This window comes from Lithobates pipiens, unplaced genomic scaffold (assembly GCF_037356315.1).
Source record: "Lithobates pipiens isolate NorthernLeopardFrog02 unplaced genomic scaffold, aLitPip1_a1.2 Scaffold_18, whole genome shotgun sequence".
NCBI lineage: Eukaryota > Metazoa > Chordata > Amphibia > Anura > Ranidae > Lithobates > Lithobates pipiens.
This window is the reverse complement of record NW_027507758.1, coordinates 251,904,270-251,926,960: the sequence shown is the minus strand read 5'-3', so window position 1 is coordinate 251,926,960 and position 22,691 is coordinate 251,904,270. Positions and strand designations below refer to the sequence as shown.

The 22,691-nt window shown below is 45.5% G+C and overlaps 1 protein-coding gene across 9 annotated transcripts in view; it reads right to left on the bottom strand.

Annotated features, from left to right (window-relative positions):
• The window catches only part of MAP7 (microtubule associated protein 7), a 336,970-nt gene that overhangs the window by 163,500 nt on the left and 150,779 nt on the right, over nucleotides 1-22,691 (bottom strand). The window contains exon 1 of one of the 9 annotated variants that reach the window (XM_077486795.1): nucleotides 15,112-15,363. The exons of the other annotated variants lie outside the window; for them this stretch is intronic. Coding sequence (XP_077342921.1) covers nucleotides 15,112-15,127 — 16 coding nt within the window. The 5' untranslated portion in view covers nucleotides 15,128-15,363. Of the gene's footprint in view, nucleotides 1-15,111; nucleotides 15,364-22,691 lie in introns of those variants that run through there. 9 annotated transcript variants of the gene reach the window in all.

The following is a 22,691-nucleotide window of genomic DNA, read 5'->3' as shown; positions in this document are numbered from 1 at the left end:
TTAATAATCATTAGATGTGATGGCTGCATTCGTTTTCTTTTCAGACTTTTTCCCCTCTGTTTTAATCTGGTGATCTGGACAGTAACACATCTCCTGTATTAGAGTGCCCTAACTCTGGATGCAGGAGCACAGGGGGCATCTTTGGACAACAGTATTGTCAGTCTGGGGGAAGGGGAGTGTTGGTGTATTCATATCAGCTAGTACATCTAACAAATTGAAGCTGAACTCCAACTCGCACTTCAGAAGCAGTTACAGCAAACTGTTTTTTTTTTCCTTTTGGGATAAAGGTTTTACATAAATAAAAGCTGACCATTGTAAGCATCCCTGCCCCTGTTAAATGGTTCTTCTCATCCCTGTAACCTAATATATCTGCAAGAGATTTCTTTATTTTGAAAAACACAGACTGACTGGCTGGATCGCCAGATGAAAATAGGAACAAGAAAAAAAAAAAAAAAAAAAGAAAACGAATGCAGACATATCTAAGAATTGGGAAGCTGCAATATAATAAATGTGTGCCTTGGGTTTAATGCCGCTTTAAAAAAGAGAAGAGACTAATCTTCCAGTATGCGTTTGCACAGGTCCCAATCTATCCAAATGATGTAATGATCGCCTATTTATGTGGTCTGTTTACTCAACCACATTATGTAAACCAATGTTTAATAATCTGCAATGTAAATTGAAATGTGTAAGGCCTCTTTCACAAGAGTGGACTGATCGGGTCTGCCTGAAAAACTGACATTGGACCCTCCATTCTCCTCTATGGAGTGGCGGTGTACACGGACATGTGTCCGTTTACACCTGCCGACATCTGATCCGATCCGCCAACAAATCAGTCTGGCGGATCAGATGGCAGTCGGATGTAAACAGGCAGTCAGTCCGTTTACATCTGACAATACACAGTGGGGCTGTGTCTGTGTCCGCTCTGCATAAGCAGAACGGACACTGACCAGCCAACCACTTGATCAGTGGACAGATTTCCTGCTGAGCAGGCGAACTCCAACAGGGCCCACCTGAAGCACCTTAAAGTGAGGTAAACCTGTACTGTTATTATTACTATGTTAGGATTATTATTATTTTAATTTATTAGCAGGTGAATATGACCCTCCATGCATTCACATACATTGAATCCAGCCCTCAAGTAGAAAAGGGTTGCTGACCCCTGCACTAGAGGATCCAAGTATCTGGAAATAAACCTGTCCAATTTCTTGCTGAACCTGGAAGCTAGACATTCCACCTTTAGTATCCCCCATCTGCAACACAGGTCCTGGAATGCTTTTTAGATATAGGGACCACTCCCGTGGCTCCAGACCCTGTTGGCTGATCAAGTCCACCTGCCAATTTTCTATACCCAGGCAGAAAAATCAGGAACATAATGTTCTGCCTAGGACAGAATACAAACGACCTGTTTTGCCACATCAAACATCGGATTCAAGTAAAGGAGTAGGAGTGAATTTGGGAAATGGAACTGTCTCAAAAGAGGTTACCATTAGGTCCGCTACTCTTATATAAAAAGGAGAGTCAAACTACTACTGGACTGGAAGGCTCAGCAAAAAAACGTAAAATTCCCTGTGGAAGAAATGTTCTCCACCTGCGCGGTGTCCAGGACTAGACCCAGATACCCCACATGATGAGTCAGTTCCCAGGACAATTTCTGAAGTTTCAGAATCCACCTGAACTGCTGAAAATCTAGACAGTCAAGGTTCTGTTGTCCAATAGAAGCCCACATTGACTGTTCCCTCAACAGGAGGTCTACATATGCCATGAGATCTTAACAGGGGTATTACAGTGGCTAACAGTTTCGTGAACACCAATCCCTATCGGGAAAATGGCTCGTCTCTGTATGCTGTTCCGACGGACCAAAAACGACGCATGCTGGCTATTGAACTTCCTTTTTCTAGTCCTGTCATACGTGTTGTACGTCACTGTGTTCTTGACGATCGGACTTTGGTGTGATTGTGTGTACGCAAGACAGTTTTAGAGGAATTCCGTCGGAAAAACCTTCAGAGTTTATTCCGACGGGAAAACCGGTTGCGTGTACAGGGCATTAGGCTTCCACTGCTGAGGAAGCTGGGTGCTCTGTCAACAGTGCCCTAGGTAAATAGAATCTAATAACAAGCCAAAGAGATGTCCCTCAAAGACCATGCAGAGCAAACACATCGGATACAAAAATTCCACACAGTCCAGCACCTTAACGAGGATACCCATACATGAGTCCAGACAGGAGAACAATGCAATAACAAAAGGAAGCCTTTATTAGACTGGCACTTGCACCATTTTTGTGTGTTTTGTTGTGTAAGCAGCCCAATCAAATCAATGGTCTGCATTAACACAACACATTTAGTGTGTGCATCACAATGTAGCATGTGAATATGCCATTATAGTTTTAAATGGACTCCAAGTACATGACAAAAAATAAATAAAGCTCAATTACACAGCTAACATATTTTAAGCAGTTACAGCATTTTTTGGGGGGAAAAAGGTGTAAAGCATATTAATAAAATATGATCATTATAAGCAATCAAGTCAGTGTTAGTTTGTAACAACCTCTGTAACCTAAACTTTTGGCATCTTGGCTTGTTACAGAAAGTAGAAAAGTAAGAGGATCTACTGGCAGGATCAGCAGGTAATAGGTTAGAGAGTATAGCGTGAACCAAGAAAAAAAAATGGTTGTATTAATGCAGACTGCAACATACATGTCATTTTTTATTATTATAATAATACTTGGCATAAAGGAGGCATAAAGTTCAATCAGCCATGTGCAGAAACCCTCAAGGCAGAATTTAGAGTATAAGGTTGCTTCTATGGAAATTTCATCAGATTATGGAATTATTTTGTGTAAGAGTGAGGCCTACGGGGCGTGGCCTGGACGGCGATGGTGTAGGTCGCAAGTGAGCTGAGCTCCGCTCCCGGCCTATCCTGCCCAGACATCCTGTTCTCTACACTCGACTGGGAATCATTTGTGCATACCCGGAGGACTCGTGGACGCACCGGCCAGAGATCCTGTGATGTCTCCGCCGAAGAAAGGCAGTAATTCAGCTGCTTCTTCCCTCGAGAAATTCCGGAGAGCAGACAGGGAGGGGGACCAAGATGGCGCTTCCACACAGCGTGCGGACCAGCAGCCTGCAAGTGACACCGCAAAGGTGCTTGATGCTATTTCCGCGTGCCAAACGTCCTTAACCTCCAAGATCGAGGAAATCAGGGTGGACATCTCCCTGATTCGGCAGGACATGACCAAATTAAGGGACCGTGTCAAGGAAGCGGAGGACCGGATTAGCACCGCAGAGGATGCGCTGCATCCACTCCAACATTCCCACGCGGAGGTACAGCGCCAATTGCAGCTCCTCGCCATGAAGCATGACGATCTGGAGAACAGGGCCCGCCGATCGAACCTCCGCTTCGTGGGCCTTCCGGAGGGTGCTGAGGGTCCGGATCCCCCCTCTTTCCTAGAGAACCTCCTGATCTCAACGTATGGCAGGGAGGCCTTCTCCACGTCGTTTGTGGTGGAGAGGGCGCATCGCATGCCAGCCAAGAGGCCTCCGGATGGTGCGCCTCCCCGCACATTCATAGCCAAGCTGCTTAATTTTCGAGACCGCGATGCTATTCTACGTTTGAGCAGGGAGAAGGGTAACATACCCTTTCAGGCTGGCCGGCTGATGGTATTCCCGGATTTTTCGGCGGAGGTGCAGAAGCAGAGGGCTCGTTTTGTGGAGGTGAAGCGTCGGCTGAGGACCCATCATCTGAAGTACGCGATGATGTACCCTGCAAGGCTTCGTATTGTTGGGGAGGATCGTGCACATTTTTTCGATGATGCTGCGCAGGCGGCGGACTGGCTGGACAGACGGGAGGCTGCTAGGAACCGCCCGGCCTGAGTAGCGGCGGCCTGTTTGGGGAGGTGAGCCTACTTTTTGACTGTTTTTCCCCTCCGGGTTTCTCCGTACTGCCACTTGCTGTTGTCGCCCGCACTAGTGCGGGTTTATTGCACCCATGACTGCTCCTTCTCTGTTTGTTTATTTAGCCCATAAGTTTTTCTGTTTTTTCCCCTTTTTGCATCTATTTTTTCTTCACCATTGGTGCCTATGGGCCTTAAGCTTCCTGCTACCTGTTCCGTGACGGCAAGTGGACTATCGACGGCTCCCGCTTTTCGTGAAGCACCAGGACTTTTGCAAGAAGTGAGGGGACTTTGCTTTCTCTGGATGGGGGAGGGGGGGGGGGAGTGGCAGTATGCCTTGATCCTCTGTTCTCTTTTCTTATTTTATTATTGCTCTGTTGTTGCTGGTTCTAACTGCTATGGTACACATTTTTGTGATGGCGGTTTGTATGGTTCCCGGTCAGCGCACAATGACTCTGGACTCCTGTATGTTTTTTCCCCCTTTTTTTTTTTCTTTCTGTCTTCCTTTTGTTGATATCCTTATTTTTACACCTTTTTTTTAACGGGCTGGGGGTGGGGGTGGTTGGCTCTATTGCTCCTATGGGCTTCTAGTGTGGCCACAGTCGCCGCCTCAGCGAGTGGTCGTCCTCTGTTAGGGTGGATACCGCCTGGGCCGTGTGCGCAGGGGATTGTGTGGGCTGACCGGCCTCGGCTGCTCGGCTGCCCTTGGGCGCATGTCCGGGGGTCGGGTATCTACTAGGTTGGGGATAAATGCTCCGGCTATGTTGGGGAAGCTGAGGGCTGGGTGGGGGTGGGAGGGGGGGAATTTGGTTGTAGTTCTGTTTAAAGTTGTGTTTTTGGTGGTACAGGTGGTTATCCCTGTAGCCTGGGATTACTTATATGTTTTTTGTTTTTCTATGTTCTTTCTGCAATGTCATACTAGGAGAGGGGGGGTGGGATTGATATGGTGGTTAAATTGTATACCCTGGTCCATGGCTGTAATTCTGTGTGTATATGTCGGCTGTTAAATTCTTGACGTGGAATGTCCGCGGGATCAGAGATAAACTCAAGCGTACTGCTGTCTTTGGTTGCCTGAAGGCATACAGGGCTGACATTATTGTGCTGACTGAGACGCATGTGACCGGCCAGCTTCGGCTTGCGCTTCGGCGGCCCTGGGTTGGCTGGTCGTACCACGCGACTCATTCTCCCTACTCTCGGGGCGTCTCGGTCCTTGTGGCTAAGACGTTGCACTTTGGTCTGATCTCCCTGCGGACAGATCCACTGGGCCGCTATATTTTTATGCACTGTAATATCTATGGCAAACCGTGTCTGATTATAGCCCTATATATACCACCCCCGTACTCTGCATGCTTGGTCAATGAGGGTCTGCTGTATATGGCCCAATACCCGGGAACCCCGGCCATTTGGCTCGGGGACTTCAACATGACTCTGAACCCCCAAAGGGATAGGTTACGCAGTGACACGGATCCGACTACTCCGACGGAAACTAGACTGTCCCGCACTCTTGGTGAGTTCTCCTTGACTGAGGTATGGCGGCATAGGAACCCTGAAGCCACTGCTTATTCTTGTTTCTCAGCCTCGCATACCACTATGTCCAGGATTGACTATATCCTGGTGTCTGATGTCCTTCTCTCACGGGTGGAGGACGCGGGATACCATGCTAGATCTCTTTCAGACCATGCCCCTTGTTGGGCAACTATATGCCTGGCTCCTCAGGTGGGACCCCGTTCTTGGCGCCTCAACCCCTTTTGGCTGACGGCGTTGGGGGAGGAGGGTGAGGGCCTGGCGGGGGAGTGGCGGTATTTTTTTGAGATTAATAGGGGCACAGCCGCGGTGGGGACGGTGTGGGAGGCGTTCAAGCTACATGCTCGTGCGGTTTTAATTAGCCGGATAAATAGACTAAAGCGGGCATCCCAGGAGACCTTGCGACAGGCGCTAGCACAGCTAGAATCGACGACTGATGCGTTTGTGTCTCTTCCCACACACGCCAACGCCTCGGCGCTTAAACTTCAAACGCGTGTGGTGGAGCAACTACACTTTGAGCGGGCTCGGCGTAAACATTTTTTCTCGAGACAGCGCATTTTCGAACAGGGCGAAAGGGCTGGGAAACTGCTGGCCTACTTGGCCCATCAGGATGCCAGGCCTCCGGTGGTGGTCTCGCTAATGGATCGTAATGCTGCCCTGACATCTGACCCACTGGCTGTGGCAGACCTGTTTCGCCGGTACTATGCTGACCTATATACGTCCAGGGCGTCGGCCACGGCGCAGGAGACCCGGGCCTTTTTGCAGACTGTCCCATTTGCGCAACTGTCTGCGGCTCAGACCGCTGAGCTGGAACTCCCCTTCACTAAGGAGGAGGTGGAGGCTGCGATTATGTCTCTGGCGGCCTCTAAGGCCCCTGGGCAGGACGGTCTACCGTTGGACTTTTACGTGGCATATATAGAGGTGCTCGCCCCTGAACTTCTCCGTCTATACAATTCCCTGTTTGACACCGGATCCCTTCCCGAATCCCTTCGGCAGGCGACGATTGTGGTTCTTCCGAAACCGGGGAAGGATCCCGCCCTCCCTGATTCATACAGGCCAATTTCCCTGCTCCAGGTTGACACCAAGATCATGGCAAAAATTTTGGCGTCCCGGCTGAACCCGCATATTCTCTCTCTGATTCATCCGGACCAGACCGGGTTTATGCCGGGTAAAAACACGGCCATGAATGTCCGCAGATTACACATGAATCTCCAGGCATGTCATGAGGGGACGGGTGCCCGGGTTGTGGTGGCATTGGATGCGGCCAAGGCATTCGATTCAGTGGAATGGGACTATTTGTGGGAATGCCTTGGTCGGTTTGGGTTTGGCCCTAACTTTGTCCAGTGGGTTAGGGTGTTATACTCCTCCCCGGAGGCCAGGGTGGCGGTGAACGGGCAGATGTCGGAGCCCTTGGTCTTGGGCCGGGGGACTAGGCAGGGCTGCCCGTTGTCTCCACTCCTTTATGCTCTGGCGGTGGAGCCGCTTGCGGCTTCTCTCCTCGCTAGTGATCATGTCCAGGGGCTTCGGTCGGGCCCCATTACCGAGAAGGTAAGCTTGTACGCAGACGACATGCTCCTTTATCTGGCTGATGAGGGGGTGTCACTGCGGGCTGCCCTTCAGATAATTGAGGACTTTGGGGTTCACTCGGGCCTACGGGTTAATTGGACAAAATCCCAGATCCTACCCATAGACCTGTCTCCCCCCGCCTGCGACGCGGCCTCCCTCCCTCTTAGTCGTGTATCGTCCATTCAATATTTGGGAGTCCAGATTACTAGGGACCCTCTTGATTATGTGAATCATAATATCTTACCGCTACTCCCATATATCAAGGCAAAGACACAAACATGGGCCAGATTACCTTTGGGGGTAATGGGCAGAATCAACCTTATAAAAATGATCATCTTACCCAAGGTCCTATATAAAATGTGGCATTCGCCCACTTTTATACCCCTTAAAATTTTCAAAACAATAGACACCATCCTTAACACTTTCGTCTGGGGTTCAGGCCGTCATAAACTGGCGTTGAACACACTTAAAAATCCCACGGACTTAGGGGGGGCGGCGCTCCCTGACCTGCGTTCGTATTATATTGCTGCCCAGCTGTCCCATTTCCACCACCTGCACAAGTCGGATGGCCCCAGGTATCATGCGCTGATATGTGGAAAAGTTCTTGACCCTACACATGCTCCCATACAGGTGCTGTTTCGTGGACGTGCGCGGGGTGGGAGGGGGAAGGGCGGCACACCCCTGCTGGATCAGCACCGGCGCGTCTGGGAGGTTGCTCAGGAGATGGTTGGGGCTGACGGGGTGCATTCACATACGCCACTGTGGCATAACCCCCAGTTGGGGGAGCTCAGGTCGTTACCAGGAGTGCGGCAATGGGCCTCTAGGGGGGTGCTATATTTACATCAGGTGGTCTCCCCGCTGGGAGTCCGCAGTTTTTCAGTATTACAAGCGGAATTTAGACTCCCCTCGCACATGGCTTTTTGTTATGCACAACTCTCGCACGCCCTCCGAGCCCAGTTTGCGGACGGGTTCCCTAGTACTCAAGAAATGCCTCTGGTGGGGGTTGTAGTTGGGGAGGACCCCGCCAAGCTTATTTCAAATATATACACCTTACTTAGATCGCGCACGGTAACTGGGATTGCGGAGGTAGCTAAACATAGGTGGGAGGTGGATGTGGGCCCATTAGACACTGAAGACTGGGAGGACATCCTCACCAATGTTGGACTGGTTTCCCCTAGGCTGTCTGACCGGCTAACCCAACTTTACATTGTACACAAGGCTTACCTCACCCCACTAAGACTGAGCAAGTTCCGCACGGCATATGACCCGGGGTGTCCGCGTTGTGGGGTTCACCCGTGCACACTTTATCATTTACTATGGGCCTGCCCGGACGTTCAAGCCTTTTGGTTGCATGTCATCCGTTTTCTACACGATCACATGGGTTATCCGTTACAGGCTGATCCCAAACTTTGCCTACTAGGCCTTCTTCCTGACGCTCAGACCAACCGCTGTCATGCTGCCTTTTTGCACGAGACCCTGTTCAGTGCTAGAAAGCTGATCGCTAAGCTGTGGTTACGCACAGTACCACTTACAGTTAGAGCGTGGATGCTTGAGGTGAATCTGTCATTGCCTTTGAAGAAGGTCATATATGTGCATAGGGGCTGCCCCAATAAATATAATAAGATATGGGATAGGTGGCTTGCCAATCCGGACACTTGTGTGGAGTCTGATTAAAGTTGTACGGTAGGCACTTTGCTTACAATTGAAATCTAGCAATTATGTGTGCTCTAAGTTCCCAGTCTATTGGCGGAACTGGCCGGTGGGTGGTGGGTGGGTTGTTGGGGTGATTTTGAAGCTGGTTTGACCACCGTAGCTGTAATGTTTATCGTTGCCCTGTGTGACATCTGTCTATGTATTCTGAAAGCCTTGTTATTCTCACATGTTTTGTATGCTGTATGACTTGCTGATCTTGTCCACCAATAAACTTGTTGTTTTTGAAAAAAAAGAGTGAGGCCTACAGTATCTCACAAAAGTGAGTACACCCCTCACATTTTTGTAAATATTTTATTATATCTTTTCATGCAACAACACTGAAGAAATTACACTTTGCTATAATGTAAAGTAGTGAGTGTACAGCTTGTATAACAATGTAAATGTGCTGTCCCCTCAAAATAACTCAACACACAGCCATTAATGTATAATCCACTGGCAACAAAACTGAGTAAACCCCTAAGTGAAAATGTCAAAATTGGACCCAATTAGCCATTTTCCCTCCCTGGTGTCATGTCACTCGTTAGTGTTACAAGGTCTCAGGTGTGACTGGGGAGCAGGTGTGTTAAATTTGGTGTTATCGCTCTCACTCTCTCATACTGGTCACTGGAAGTTCAAAATAAACCTCATGCTAAAGAACTCTCTGAGGATATGAAAAAATGAATTGTTGCTCTACATAAAGATGGCCTAGGCTATAAGAATGCCAAGACCCTGGAACTCAGCTGCAGCATGGTGGCCAAGACCGTACAGCAGTTTAACAGGACAGGTTCCACTCAGAACAGGCCTCGCCATGGTCGACCAAAGAAGTTGAGTGCACATGCTCAGCGTCATATCCAGAGGTTGTCTTTGGGAAATAGACGTATGAGTGCTACCAGCATTGCTGCAGAGGTTGAAGGGGTGTGGGGGGGGGGGGGGTCAGCCTGTCAGTGCTCACACCATGTGCCGCACACTGCAACAAATTGGTCTGCATGGCTGTCGTTCCAGAAGGAAGCCTCTTCTAAAAATGATGCACAAGAAATTCCGAAAACAGTTTGCTGAAGACAAGCATACTAAGGACATGGATTATGGGAACCATGTCCTGTGGTCTGATGAGACCAAGATAAACTTATTTGGTTCAGATGGCGTCAAGCGTGTGTGGCGGCAACCAGGTGAGGAGTACAAAGACAAGTGTGTCTTGCCTACAGTCGAGCATAGTGGTGGGAGTGTCATGGTCTGGGGCTGCATGAGAGCTGCCAGCACTGGGGAGCTACAGTTCATTGAGGGAACCATGAATGCCAAAATGTACTGCGACATTCTGAAGCAGAGCATGATCCCCTCCCTTCGGAGACTGGGCCAACTGCATTTCTTCAGTATTGTCACATGAAAAGATGTAATAAAATATTTACAAAAATATGAGGGGTGTACTCACTTTTGTGAGATACTGTATGTCAAGAATGTTTTATTGCCAGAAAAAAAAATAGAACGTCCTTTTCACATATGCATAATTATAACTATTTGACTTAAATTAAATCTTCCCTCAAGCAAACCTACTTCTTGGTTCACAGAACGCAAAAAAAAAAAGAAAGGCTACATATAAAGCCTATTGCTTTTAAGTCAAATGACTGACTCAAAAAAAAAAACCAAAAAAAAAAAAAACCACAATACTGCTACATCGTTTTACTTTGTTATAATTTATAAAAATCAGCAAGGAAATAATAGTACACCTAAATGAACATTTTATTATGCTTTAAACACTTAAAATTTTTTGGGTGTGCATATCCAAAACCCCACAATTACAACTGAAAGATCTGTCATAATCTCAGGAGTCCTCCCCATATTATGGCAGAGCTGTCAATTTTATAAATCTTAACACAGCCTCTCAAACTTTTCACCCCTGAGGAAACCCCTAAAATGATATTTTATGATATAGATGATACAGCACATTTAAAGAAAAAAAAATGTAGTGAAGTTTGCAGATTTGACACCCAACGCAGATCATTCTGTAACGCCCTTTTCAGTAATAATCACAAAATTAAATAAATATTAAACCATTAAAGTGGTTGTAAACCCTTACAACACACTTTGACCTACAGGTAAGCCTAGATTAAGGCTTACCTGTAGGTCCAACCTACACGGTTTAGGAGATATTTGCCGAAAGACAGGCACTGCTGTCTACGGCGCATGCGCCGTAGACAGCGGCGCACTGAGCGCGGCATCGTCAACGATGACGATGCCGTGTGTATCGACTCCTGTGCGCATGCGCGGGAGTGACGTCATTGCGGCTTCGCTGAATGACAGTAGCGGAGCAGCGAGACCCCACCGAGAAGATGGCTGCGCGGACTACAGGGGACATCGCTGGCTCCTGTGTCAGGTAAGTGACACATAATGGACTACTATGCGATGCATAGTAGTCTATTATGCTTTACCTTTGCAGGGAATGAAAGAGGAAGTAAACTCATCAGGGTTTACTTCCTCTTTAACCTGCAACCATAAATTTGAATTTCCATAAATAAATAAAAAACATGGTTAATAATAAGCCAAGTGCTTCCCAACCCCTCGCGAATTAAAGTCTGGTTCATATTAGTGCAAGAAAAAAAAAAGAAGCGGGCACACCAGCCTTGTGCATTATCCCAAGTAAATTTATTGATAAAAACAAAGTAAAACTACTCACAAACATGTGGAGAAATATTGCTTGTAAGAGCCACCTATTCCTGGCAATCGGTCCTGAAACCAACAGTCTCCAGATGGCAAAGGAGAGGACATCAGGACCGCTGCTGGCTGATGCGTTTAGAAGGAGTACCTTCTTCCTCAGAGCCAGCGTCAGCCAGCAGCGGTCCTGATGTCCTCTCCTTTGCCATCTGGAGACTGTCGGTTTCAGGACCGATTGCCAGGAATAGGTGGCTCTTACAAGTGATATTTCTCCACGTTTGTGAGTAGTTTTACTTTGTTTTTATCAATAAATTTACCTGGGATAATGGCATTTTCTATGACTATTAGGATATCCCCCTATCCTGTAGGGCAGCAAGAGAAACCATCCCTTGAGTAATAGATCACCCGGACATCACACTAATGCGCAAGAGTGTTTGTTTGCTGTTATCATATTAGTGAAACTTCTGATATGACTTAAGTCACACAGAATCGCATGACAAGGAAAATCTAATTGATTTTAGTGGTGCCTATTCTAATCAATGCTACTCAATGGTGCAATTTTGGAAAAGGTTCACTACTTTGGTGCAATTTACTGGCGACTTGGCCCCATAGAATATGCAAAGTGGCATCAAAATCACACCACGTAATCACACTGTAAATTGCATCAAAGTGGCATTGCAGTAGTGTGAACTGAGCCCAAGCAGAATCTGATGCCTTATTGTCAGTCCTGGTCTGCAGACACATATCCTCCTCACAGTAGTAGCTGAATGGATATGCAGGCTGGTTTCTTCCAGTGGTGCATTGCAACATAGGTAGTATCATTTATGATGATGGCTGCCTTGTTGGTGTAAGCTATGGTCTGCAATTGCAATGTAGACAGCAGACTAGTCAAATATAGACAACACAATGGGGGTTATTTACTAAAGGAAAATCCACTTTGCACTGCAAGTGCACTTGGAAGTAAAGTCGCTGTAGATCCGAGGGGGACATGCAAGGAAAAAAAAAACTGCATTTTAGCTTGCACACGATTGGATGATAAAATCAGCAGAGCTTCCCCTCATTTCAGATCTTCCCCTTAGATTTAGAGCGACTGCACTTCCAAGTGCACTTTCAGTGCAAAGTGGATTTGCCTTTCGTAAATAACCCCCAATGTTTATACTGAAATGAACATGTTATCACAACTCAAAAAAGCTAAAAGGAAGAGTCTCGCATTTGCAAAGATGCTTGGCTTCTCTGGATATAGCAAAATAGCTAAATGCACTACCAATACAATTCTACTTTGAGGTTTTTTTATTATGAATTATTTTGGTAATTGGAATATGACGGTACACAATATCATTCACACCTATATAGAAATAAAAATACAACTATTTTGTTGTTTTAACATAAATTTTGCTGTATAAAGGCATTCCCTAAAATAATTTACAGAAAAGAATGACAACAGAAAGGCCTACAAATACCATAGAGTCTCTGAGAAACACAAATCCACTATAGCACACCAAGAATTTCACGCTAATCTTCTTAACATTTTCTCCTTTCCTAAGCAATCGGCCATGAATACAGTAAAAAGCAGGGTGGAACAGCTGTTGGCTGTCACGTGAGGTGCAGATAGAAAAAAAAGACCTGTACTGGACTATGTCAAGTGTATGCATCCCATCTATGTAGTGTGCAGTGGTTATTCCCTTTAGAGAGATCCAAAAAAAAAAAAAAAATTATAGATAATAGGTGCGCGCAGCATTAGGCTGTGCACCCCAAAGCTCAAACACACATGCCTTTCTCTGCAGCCTCAGCTGCACAGGACAATGAATGAATGGGAAGTGCTCTGTGCTGAGCCTTCCTGTTCATTCACAAACTTAAAGTGGTGTTCCACCCAAAAAAAAAAAAAAATCATGAATGTGCCTTAAGAAAAAAAAAATAATATTTGGAAAAATAAATTTTTTTTAATCACCTCTAAACACATGTTGCTAGGGAGTCCCTCGTAGTTTGCCTCCTTTCGTTGCCTAGGCTTTTGACTTCACTTCCCTTCGGCGCGGGAGGGGCTCAGCTCTGCCCCTCCCTCTTGTCAATCATCTGGGACACGTGAAAGTCAGCAGCTGCAGTATTTGTAGCTGCTGAATTAAAAAATAAAATTAATAATGGGAACACCACTTTAAGCATAGTAAACATAGTTTACTATGCTTCAGTTATGAATGAACACAGTGAGTGTGTTGAATTGTGTTCACTGTTCATTTAGAAAAGGAAGGCGCTGGTAAATGACATATTTACCAGCCCCTTCCCCCCACTCTCATCCTGAAACATTCCCCACAGCAGCTGCAGGGAGAGGAGGGAAGCCAACAGCACTGCGGGTCAGGGGCAATGCAGGGGAAGCCCAGGTAGTAGAGGGTATTGCCACTGCATGTAGTTATTAGCCATACGCAAGCCTATGATATAGATAAAGAGCAGGAGAAAAATGAAAGCCCTGGATCTTTTATCTATAAAAAGAAAGCCAGCAATCGCAAACCCCATATTGCCAGCTTATACTCTGTAGTATTCCCCTTCACTTCCGCCCAGCAGCTACACAAGACATTTTGTAGGAAGGGAAGGAGAGGGGAGGGGCTGAGGAGCTGTGTCAGTACAGACAGCAATTAGGGATTCCCAGAATAGGAGAGGGCTATGACATGGCAGGAAGAAAGGGAAACGGGCAAGAAACTACACCTAACCACCATATAGCGTCTCAAATCAAATATGAAATATTTTGAAAATGTAAGAACCAGACATAAAAGGAACATGTAGCTAGCTATCCACTAATGCTGACAAGTACAAAATCTCAACACGGGGACATGGTGTATACAGCGATGAAATATGTAAAACAAAATCATTATTGCAACTTCTAGACATTACAAAACAATGATCATACAAAAGTACTAATAGAAAAGGCTAAAACACGCCTTTAAAACTAGTGGGTATAACCAATAAAATGTAATATTATGAATCTTATATATTATAAAACAGAGTCAGATAAAAATTCTTATTGAACACAAAAAAAAATTGCATTGCAGCTAATCCAAACCATTGACTAATATAAACTGCTGAAATCCAGTTGCTATAGGTAACTGCTACATTCCAACGTATGCCCAAGATGCTTGCTCTACTATGAAACTAGCAACAATCTGCACTGGCTAATTATCTCAAAAAGTCAAACATCAAGTAACACAACTAAACACCACAAAATGAACTCACATTATTATATTATATATACTTTTACAACCACACATTTGCAACATATTCTAGATGTTGGTGCTGATCATATGGCTTGAGCTACCCATCTTGAAGGCAATAGAGAATGAAATAAGTCCCAATTTTCATGGACCCACACACTTCAAATATTGCACTGCTTTCAAATAATAGAGTAAAACACTGCGGCTATTTATTCAATCGCTGAACAGAAAGAAGGGCTAGCTGTTATAATTACTACTTAGCTAGGAAGGTCACTGTTTGCAACGTTTTCTCATTGAAAACAAATTAGAAATTTTAGTATATTGACATTAAGAGATACCCTTCTATATCCGCACTAACCCATCAGATGTCTTCCATTAAATTAAACAGCCAACAGCTCGTTTATTTATTACCAACCACATTTTTTAACGATGTAAACAATATTGAAGGACAACTCATTCAAAAAATAATAAAATTAGCCCCCTGGATGCTATAAATCTTTATAGTGAACACACAAATAAATCATAACGATATTTCAACCAGACAGAGCCCCTACATTAAAGCTATAAATCAAAATACCGGCACATTTCAGATCTTACCCATCTTTTCAGTCATTGATTAGGAGTGACTTCTAAAGCCATAAGAGATTCCAGAAGTGTTCTTAGACATCTAATACATGTCACGTCCACAGATCATAATCGTTACATCTTCCACAGTATAACAATCTAGAAAATCTTTAATAACAGGGGTAATTCCATTTCCGAGCCTTCACATAGGTCAAGACAAACAGGTCAGTGGGAAAACCTGTAGCCACATGTTAGCTAGGTGAGCATGTCATCACACTACACTTCCAGACTGGCCAAAATGGAGCTGGTCACTTCCACAGCAAGAGATTAGAGGGTTGGGGAGGGGACACGGGCGCCTCTGATCACCTTCTCTGAAACTCTGCGTCAATGTGTTGAGCTGCTTATCTTATGCTAAGCCCAAAGCAAACTGGTCACTGGTGCTGGCAGCTGCTTCCCCTCATGGCCTAATTCCTCAAGAGAACAGCTCGACAAGTCACAGCAACAGAAAATCCTTTGCCTGACTTAGGCCTCCTGAAACAATGTCTCTGAAAATATCCATTGTCTAGAAAATACCAACATAAGGCATAACGTTTAATCAAAAGATTGGCGAGTAAATACTAAATCCTGCATGCTAACCTAAAAGGAATTCAGATGTTACCTTTTGGACTATAATTTCCAATAGGGATGGGCGAACGGTTCGGCCATAGCATAAATTCAGGCCAAACTTTGGTTGTTCGGTGAACAACAAACAATATGCGGTGTTCTTGGCAAATTTGAAAGCCGCGGAATACAGCTCAAGTCTATGGGACATTAACATGAAAAACCAAAAGTGCTAATTTTAAAGGCTTATATGCAAGTTATTGTCATAGAAAGTGTTTGGAGACCTGGGTCCTGCCCCAGGAGACATGTATTAATGCAAAATAAGTTTTAAAAAAATGGCACGAGTAGTGATATAATGGATAATGCTTAAACAATGAAAATGAAATATTCCTTTAAATATCGTGCCTGGAGGGTGTCTATAGTATGTCTATAGGATGTTTAGAACAGTACCACAGCAAAATTACATTTCTAAAAGGAAAAAAGTCATTTAAAACTGATCAAGGCTGTAATGAATTGTCGGGTCTCGGCAATATAGATAAAACTCATTGAAAAAAACGTCATGGGTTCCCCCCCCCCCCCAAAACATGGGAAAACTGCGCCACTTTACAGGCATACTATAGACACCCTCCAGGCACGATATTTAACCACTTCAATACAGGGCACTTTCGCTCCCTTCCTTCCCAGCCCAATTTTCAGCTTTCAGCGCTCTCGCACTTTCAGTGACAATTGCGCGGTCATGCTACGCTGTACCCAAATGAAATTTTTATCATTTTGTTTGCACAAATAGAGCTTTATTTTGGTGGTATTTATACACGACTCCGTTTTTTATTTTTTGCGATATAAGCACAAAAAAAGCGGAAATTTGGGAAAAAAAACAATATTTTCTTTTTTCTATTTTCCTGAACGTCCTATCAGAAGTAGACGGCTCCCACCCGGCCGTATATGTGCATTGGCTGGGTGGGAAGTGGTTAAAGGAATATTTCACTTTTATTGTTTCACTTTAAGCATTATTAAAATCACTGCTTCCGAAAAAACTGCAGTTTTTAAAAACTTTTTTTTTTGCATTGCATGGATACATGTCCCTTGGGGTAGGACTCAGGTCCCCAAACACTTTTTATGGCAATAACTTGCATATAAGCCTTTAAAATTAGCACAATAGCACTTTGTGTCCCATAGACTTTAATGGTGTTCGTTGAATTTTTTGTCTGTTCGGATGTTCTGGTGTGAACCGAACTAGGGGGTTTTTGGCTCATCCTTAATTTCCAACATGCTTTGCCATGAATACCAACAATGTGATGGAAGGGACACAGAGAAATGATCAAAAGAACTTGCTTAGCAGGTTGAGAATCATCACATATGCCAAAGATCCTACTGAAGCACAGAAACGGAGTAAGCAGCCAAAGTCATTGAAATTTTATTCATCTGTATGGCACTGTCCCCGATCCCTTTATGCCAGGGGTTGACAAATTTGCTTGGAATCTAGGAGCCAGCTTAAAAAGTTAGGCGCCAGGTCCGTGACGGCGATCCAGACCTGTCCCTGGCCTGACATGGAGACGAGTGAGGGGAAGATAGCAGCGCCGTCGCCGACCCCCCCCCCCCCCATCTCCAAGTCATTGCCCATAGCTCTTAGGCCGCGTACACACGGGCCGACTGTTCGCCCAACTTTGTCCGCTGAACAGTGTTTCAGCGGACAGTCCGCTCGTGTGTGGGCTTCAGCGGACAGTTTCAGCGGACTGTTTGACGAACAAAGTCTTACCGAATTTCCGTAAAACTGTTCGCTGAAACTTGGTTTCAGCGGACAGTCCGCCCGTGTGTGGGCCAGTCCGCTGTACTTTCGAAATGAGCGGACTGTTCTCGCCCGGAGAAAAGTCCGCTCATTTCGAGCGCGTCTCCAGGTAGGCGGGGCCCGCGAAGGAGACGTCGCGGGCTCCGCCGCCTGGTATGGACTTAAAGGGGAACTCCAACGCCGAAAAAAATCGGCGTGGGGGTCCCCCCAAAGTCCACAACAGACCCTTGTCCGAGCACGCTACCCGGCCGGCCAGGAAAGGGGGGCGAGCGAGCGCGCCCCCCCCTCCTGAGCCGTACCAGGCCGCGTGCCCTCAACATGGGGGGTGCCTTGGGGAAGGGGGGGCCGCGCGGCCCCCCCATCCCAAAGCACCTTGTCCCCATGTTGATGAGGACAAGGGCCTCTTCCCGACAACCCTGGCCGTTGGTTGTCGGGGTCTGCGGGCGGGGGGCTTATCGGAATCCGGGAGCCCCCTTTAATAAGGGGGCCCCCGGATACTGGCCCCCCACCCTATGTGAATGAGTATGGGGTACAATGTACCCCTACCCATTCACCTGTAAAATAAAAGTACCCAAAAAAAAACACAACGCACGAGATAAAATATTTTATTGCACAGCTCCGGGGGTCTTCCGTCTTCGGGGGTCTTCTCGCCGGACTCCTCCGCTATCTTCTTGTAGCTCTTTTGCTAGTGGAGGAGTCCGGCTTTCTTCCTCCCCGCCGCCGGCCTCTTCTCCCGACTTCGGGGGTCTTGTCCCCCTCTTCGGTTCTTCTGCCGGGCCACCGCGCCTTCTTATAGCTCTTTTGCAGGCGGTGGCCCGGTCTTCTGTCGCCGCTGTCGCCGTCGCCTTCCGTTCTTCTTCTTCTTCTTCTCCAGGAGATGTTGACACGTCGCTCTCTCCGGCCGGAATGCCAGAGCCGTGCTGCGCGGCCACTTATATAGTGACAATGGGGCGGTGTCACATGGTATATGTCACATGGGTTGGTCACATGGGTTGATGTCACATGGGGACTATGACATCGTAAGGGGGCGGGGTCACCATGTGACCAACCCATGTGACATATACCATGTGACACCGCCCCATTGTCACTATATAAGTGGCCGCGCAGCTGAAGAAAATAAACTACAGGATAAACTACCAATAAAGTATAACGTGCTCCTGACAATTTATTCTTCATACTAAGAGATATATACAATGGCATAAAGAATGTTTCATTTGCTAAAAGAAACCCAACAGGTACATTATTTTTCCATGAAGTGTGAGCTATAGAATACAGAGAGATATACAGAGTGTTACTAAACCCACTAATACGAAAATAGTTAATTTGCCCTCCCCCACAGTGCCCACAGCTTATAAATCTTTTTACATTAAAATACTGCCACTATATACCTTTTTGGCTGATCTGTATACCAGTGTCAAATGATAAACTGCAGGGTCTGCCCGAGTGCAGAGTGTTCAGGTAGGAGGTGATGTCCACTATAGCCTGTGTCCTCATGCTGTTATGGGAGGTGGATCATCCATCAATGAAGATGTGACATCCCACTGTGTTCTTTTTTTTATTTACTGGGCATGGAGGGAGGGAGGGACTGGGCTGTCATTTAGGATCTGTATACACACCCACATGTGTGATGTTAGTACCTTGTTTCCTGGCTAGCTCAGATGAACAAAAAATGGTTCCCTCCAGAAATAAAGCATGTGCAGCAGTACTACCTTCACTGTGTCTTATCTGGCCTGCAGAAGGGGGAGGATCTGTCCATACAGGATCAAAAGAGCCTTTTTACACAATACAGAGGTTAAAGAGGGATTCCACCAAAAAAAAAAAAATATTAAAAGCCAGCAGCTATAAATACTACAGCTGCTGACTTTTAATAAATGGACACTCACCTGTTCCGGGGTTCCCGGGATGCCAGCAGCCGAGGCCGATCGATCGCTCGGCTCTCGGCTGCTGCCGTCACCATTCTAGGTGAGGGAATCAGGAAGTGAAGCGAATCGGCTTCACTTCCCGGTTCCCTACTGCGCGAGTCGCGGAGCGCAATAGGAATTCTCCGCGCTGTCACTGGGACCCGTGTGTGTCCCAGCAGACAGCGCGGCAGGACAGGAAATGGCATAGACTCCCACGGGAGTCTATGCCCGGAAGTGGGTGTAAATACCTGTCTTTGACAGGTATCTCCACCCCCCTCCCCCCTGAAAGGTGCCAATTGTGACACCAGAGGGGGGGAGGGTTCCGATCAGCGGAGGTTCCACTTTAGGGTGGAACCCCGCTTTAAGTTCCACGGTGAGTATATATAACAAGCATGCTATCCTGCACATGCAGACACATTTTGCTGTTGTGGGTTTATTAACACTTTAAGTTGCTTCTGAGCTCCTTCCAAAATGAATCACAAGTACTTTAAACCTGCAGCTAACCTCTGTCTAAACTGCATCAAACCGATTCTGAATTCTAACCGACATGCATGGCGGAAAAAAAAAAAAAAGTAGCTCTGCTACAAAAAGCCATTGTACCTTGCCGGTTATCTAACATGCATTTCAGATCAGTTTGGTACACTTCTGAGCTCCTTCACAGGTATTGAAGAATGGTCTGCATTTGACCTTCTTCTAACTTGCAACTGCATTAAAGCTATGTTTTCATTCCCATTGACTTGCATGTAGACAAGCAGTACCGATGTAAACAAATACCTTTGACACAGACCCTAGGTTATCATTTGAACTTGCATTTAAAAGAGGATGTATACTTGTTTGTACCTATAATAAGGCTTACCTATAGGTACTGCAAATATCTCCTAAACTTGCACTGTTTAGGAGATATTTACTGTATACTGCATCGATTACGTCATCAGCACTTGCACTTTGAAGGAGCAGCCGCCCTTGCCGTTTCTTCAGGACCTGTGTCGTAACAGGCAGCTCCAGCGTTCATGTGCGGGAGCGACATCTTTGCGGCTCTGGCCAATCACAGCGCTGGAGCCCGAGAACCCCGGGAGAAACACTGGGGAAGATGTCGGCCATGTCAGCAATGTGTGGGCACCACTGCAGGACTTTGAAAAAAAAAGTGTATATCTGCCCTCAGAATCAAAAACAAGTAGCTGTACACTATTACACTATACTCAGATACCAGGCACATAAAATAAATATATATGTATACACACACACACACACACACACACACACACAAAGTGCAGCGCTAAAGGTGCAATTCCATAAAATAAAAGTGCAACATTTCTATATAAAGTCCATGAGTCAATATGAACGTAATCAAACAAAAATAATCAGTCCCAAGAATCCGCTGAGGATAAAGGAACTGTGTGGTAAGTATGAAACCAGCATTGTCACCATCCACACAAAAAAAAAGCTGAAGGCTTATCAGAGAGCCAGCTACTCCCCTTAGTGGGTCATACAGCGCTTAATTGGATCCCAAATCCACTCAATAGGAGCCTGTGTCCTGTGCATCCTCTGGGATGGCCACAAATGGTATACAATGGTGAACTCCTAAGCAAGCCAGGAAGCAACTTCCAGAGACACTCCGTAACACTCAATATCCATGGGGCATGAAAAGACATAAAACTCCGCGCAATACTGTAGAAGTTTCCCATTTAATGAAATCATAGTGCACTTACATGAAAACGGCATTAAAAGGCATGTATAAACATCATATTCAGGGCTGATCAATTCCCCTTGAGTAAAATGGCCGAACTCCGGTCGTGCATGTGCAGTAGCGCGTGAACACGCAACTCCTCCCTTTATCTTCTCAGATAGTAGAGCTGCCCATTCCTCTTGGCAAAAACCCTCCAGTTCCTGTAAATTCTTGAGCTGTCTTTCATGAACTGCACATTTGAGATCTCCCCAGAGTGGCTCAATGATATTGAGGTCAGGAGACTGAGATGGCCACTCCAGAACCTTCACTTTATTCTGCTGTAGCCGGTGACAGGTCTACTTGGCCTTGTGTTTTGGATCATTGTCATGTTGTAATGTCCAAGTACGTCCCATGCGCAGCTTCCTGGCTTATGAAAGCAAATGTTCCTCCAGTATTTTTTGATAACATACTGCGTTCATCTTGCCATCAATTTTGACCAAATTTCCTGTGCCCCTTTTGTAGCTCACACATCCCCAAAACATCAGTGATCCACCTCCATGTTTCACATTAGGAATGGTGTACCTTTCATCTTAGGCCTTGTTGACTCCTTTCAAATGTAGCGTTTATGGTTGTGGTCAAAAATTTTGGTCTCGTCACTCCAAATGACTTTGTGCCAGAAGTTTTGAGGCTTGTCTCTCTGCTGTTTGGCGTATTGAAAGCAGGATACTTTGTGAGTTTTTCTTTGCATCCCGAACAATTTTCCTGGCCGTTGGTTTGGTTTGGTTTCAACAGAACACCCAATTTTCCACTTCTTGATTAGCGTTCTCTATTCCTTGGATATCTTTTCTATACCTTTCCTGTTTTATACAGTTCAACTACCTTTTCCCCACACATCCTTTGACAATTCTTTTGCTTTCCCCATGACTCAGAATCCAGAAACATCAGTGGAGCACTGGATGAAAGATGCAAGGGTCTGTCAGGAGTCCAGAAACTCATTGACCTTTTACACACACACACAATTACAAGCAAACAGATCACAGGTGAGGATGGTTACCTTTATTAGCCATTTAAACCCCTTTGTGTCAACTTGTGTGCATGTTATCAGGCAAAAATCACCAGGGTATGTAAACTTTTTATCAGGGTCCTTTGGGTAGTTTCTGTTGTCATTATGATTTAAAAAGCGTAAAACAGTTGATTGATAATAAATGGCTTCAGCCAAACACTAACCATGAGTGAAAGAAATGTTTTTGTTTTATCATTCATATTCTCTGAAAAATGGCCAAGAAATCAAATTCTGCCAAGGTATATAAACTTATGAGCACAACTGTGTATATATATATATATATATATATATATATATATATATATATATATATATATATATATATACACACACACACACACATACACACACACACGTATTCTGGGCAGAGTTTTAGTTGCTGCCAATAATTCAAGGAAGGGGTGTATATATGCAGAATATTCCCCTAGTAATGACTCCATTTTAAATGTCAGCAGCCATCTAAATGCATCTAGTGGGAAAAGGGCCAATAATAACTACTGGTTATTGTGCAATGTAAATGGAGTATGAGCTAATGACTTAAACCACACTGGTTTTGCTATTGGGCTGAGACAAGGACAAATGTCTGTGTGACATTCG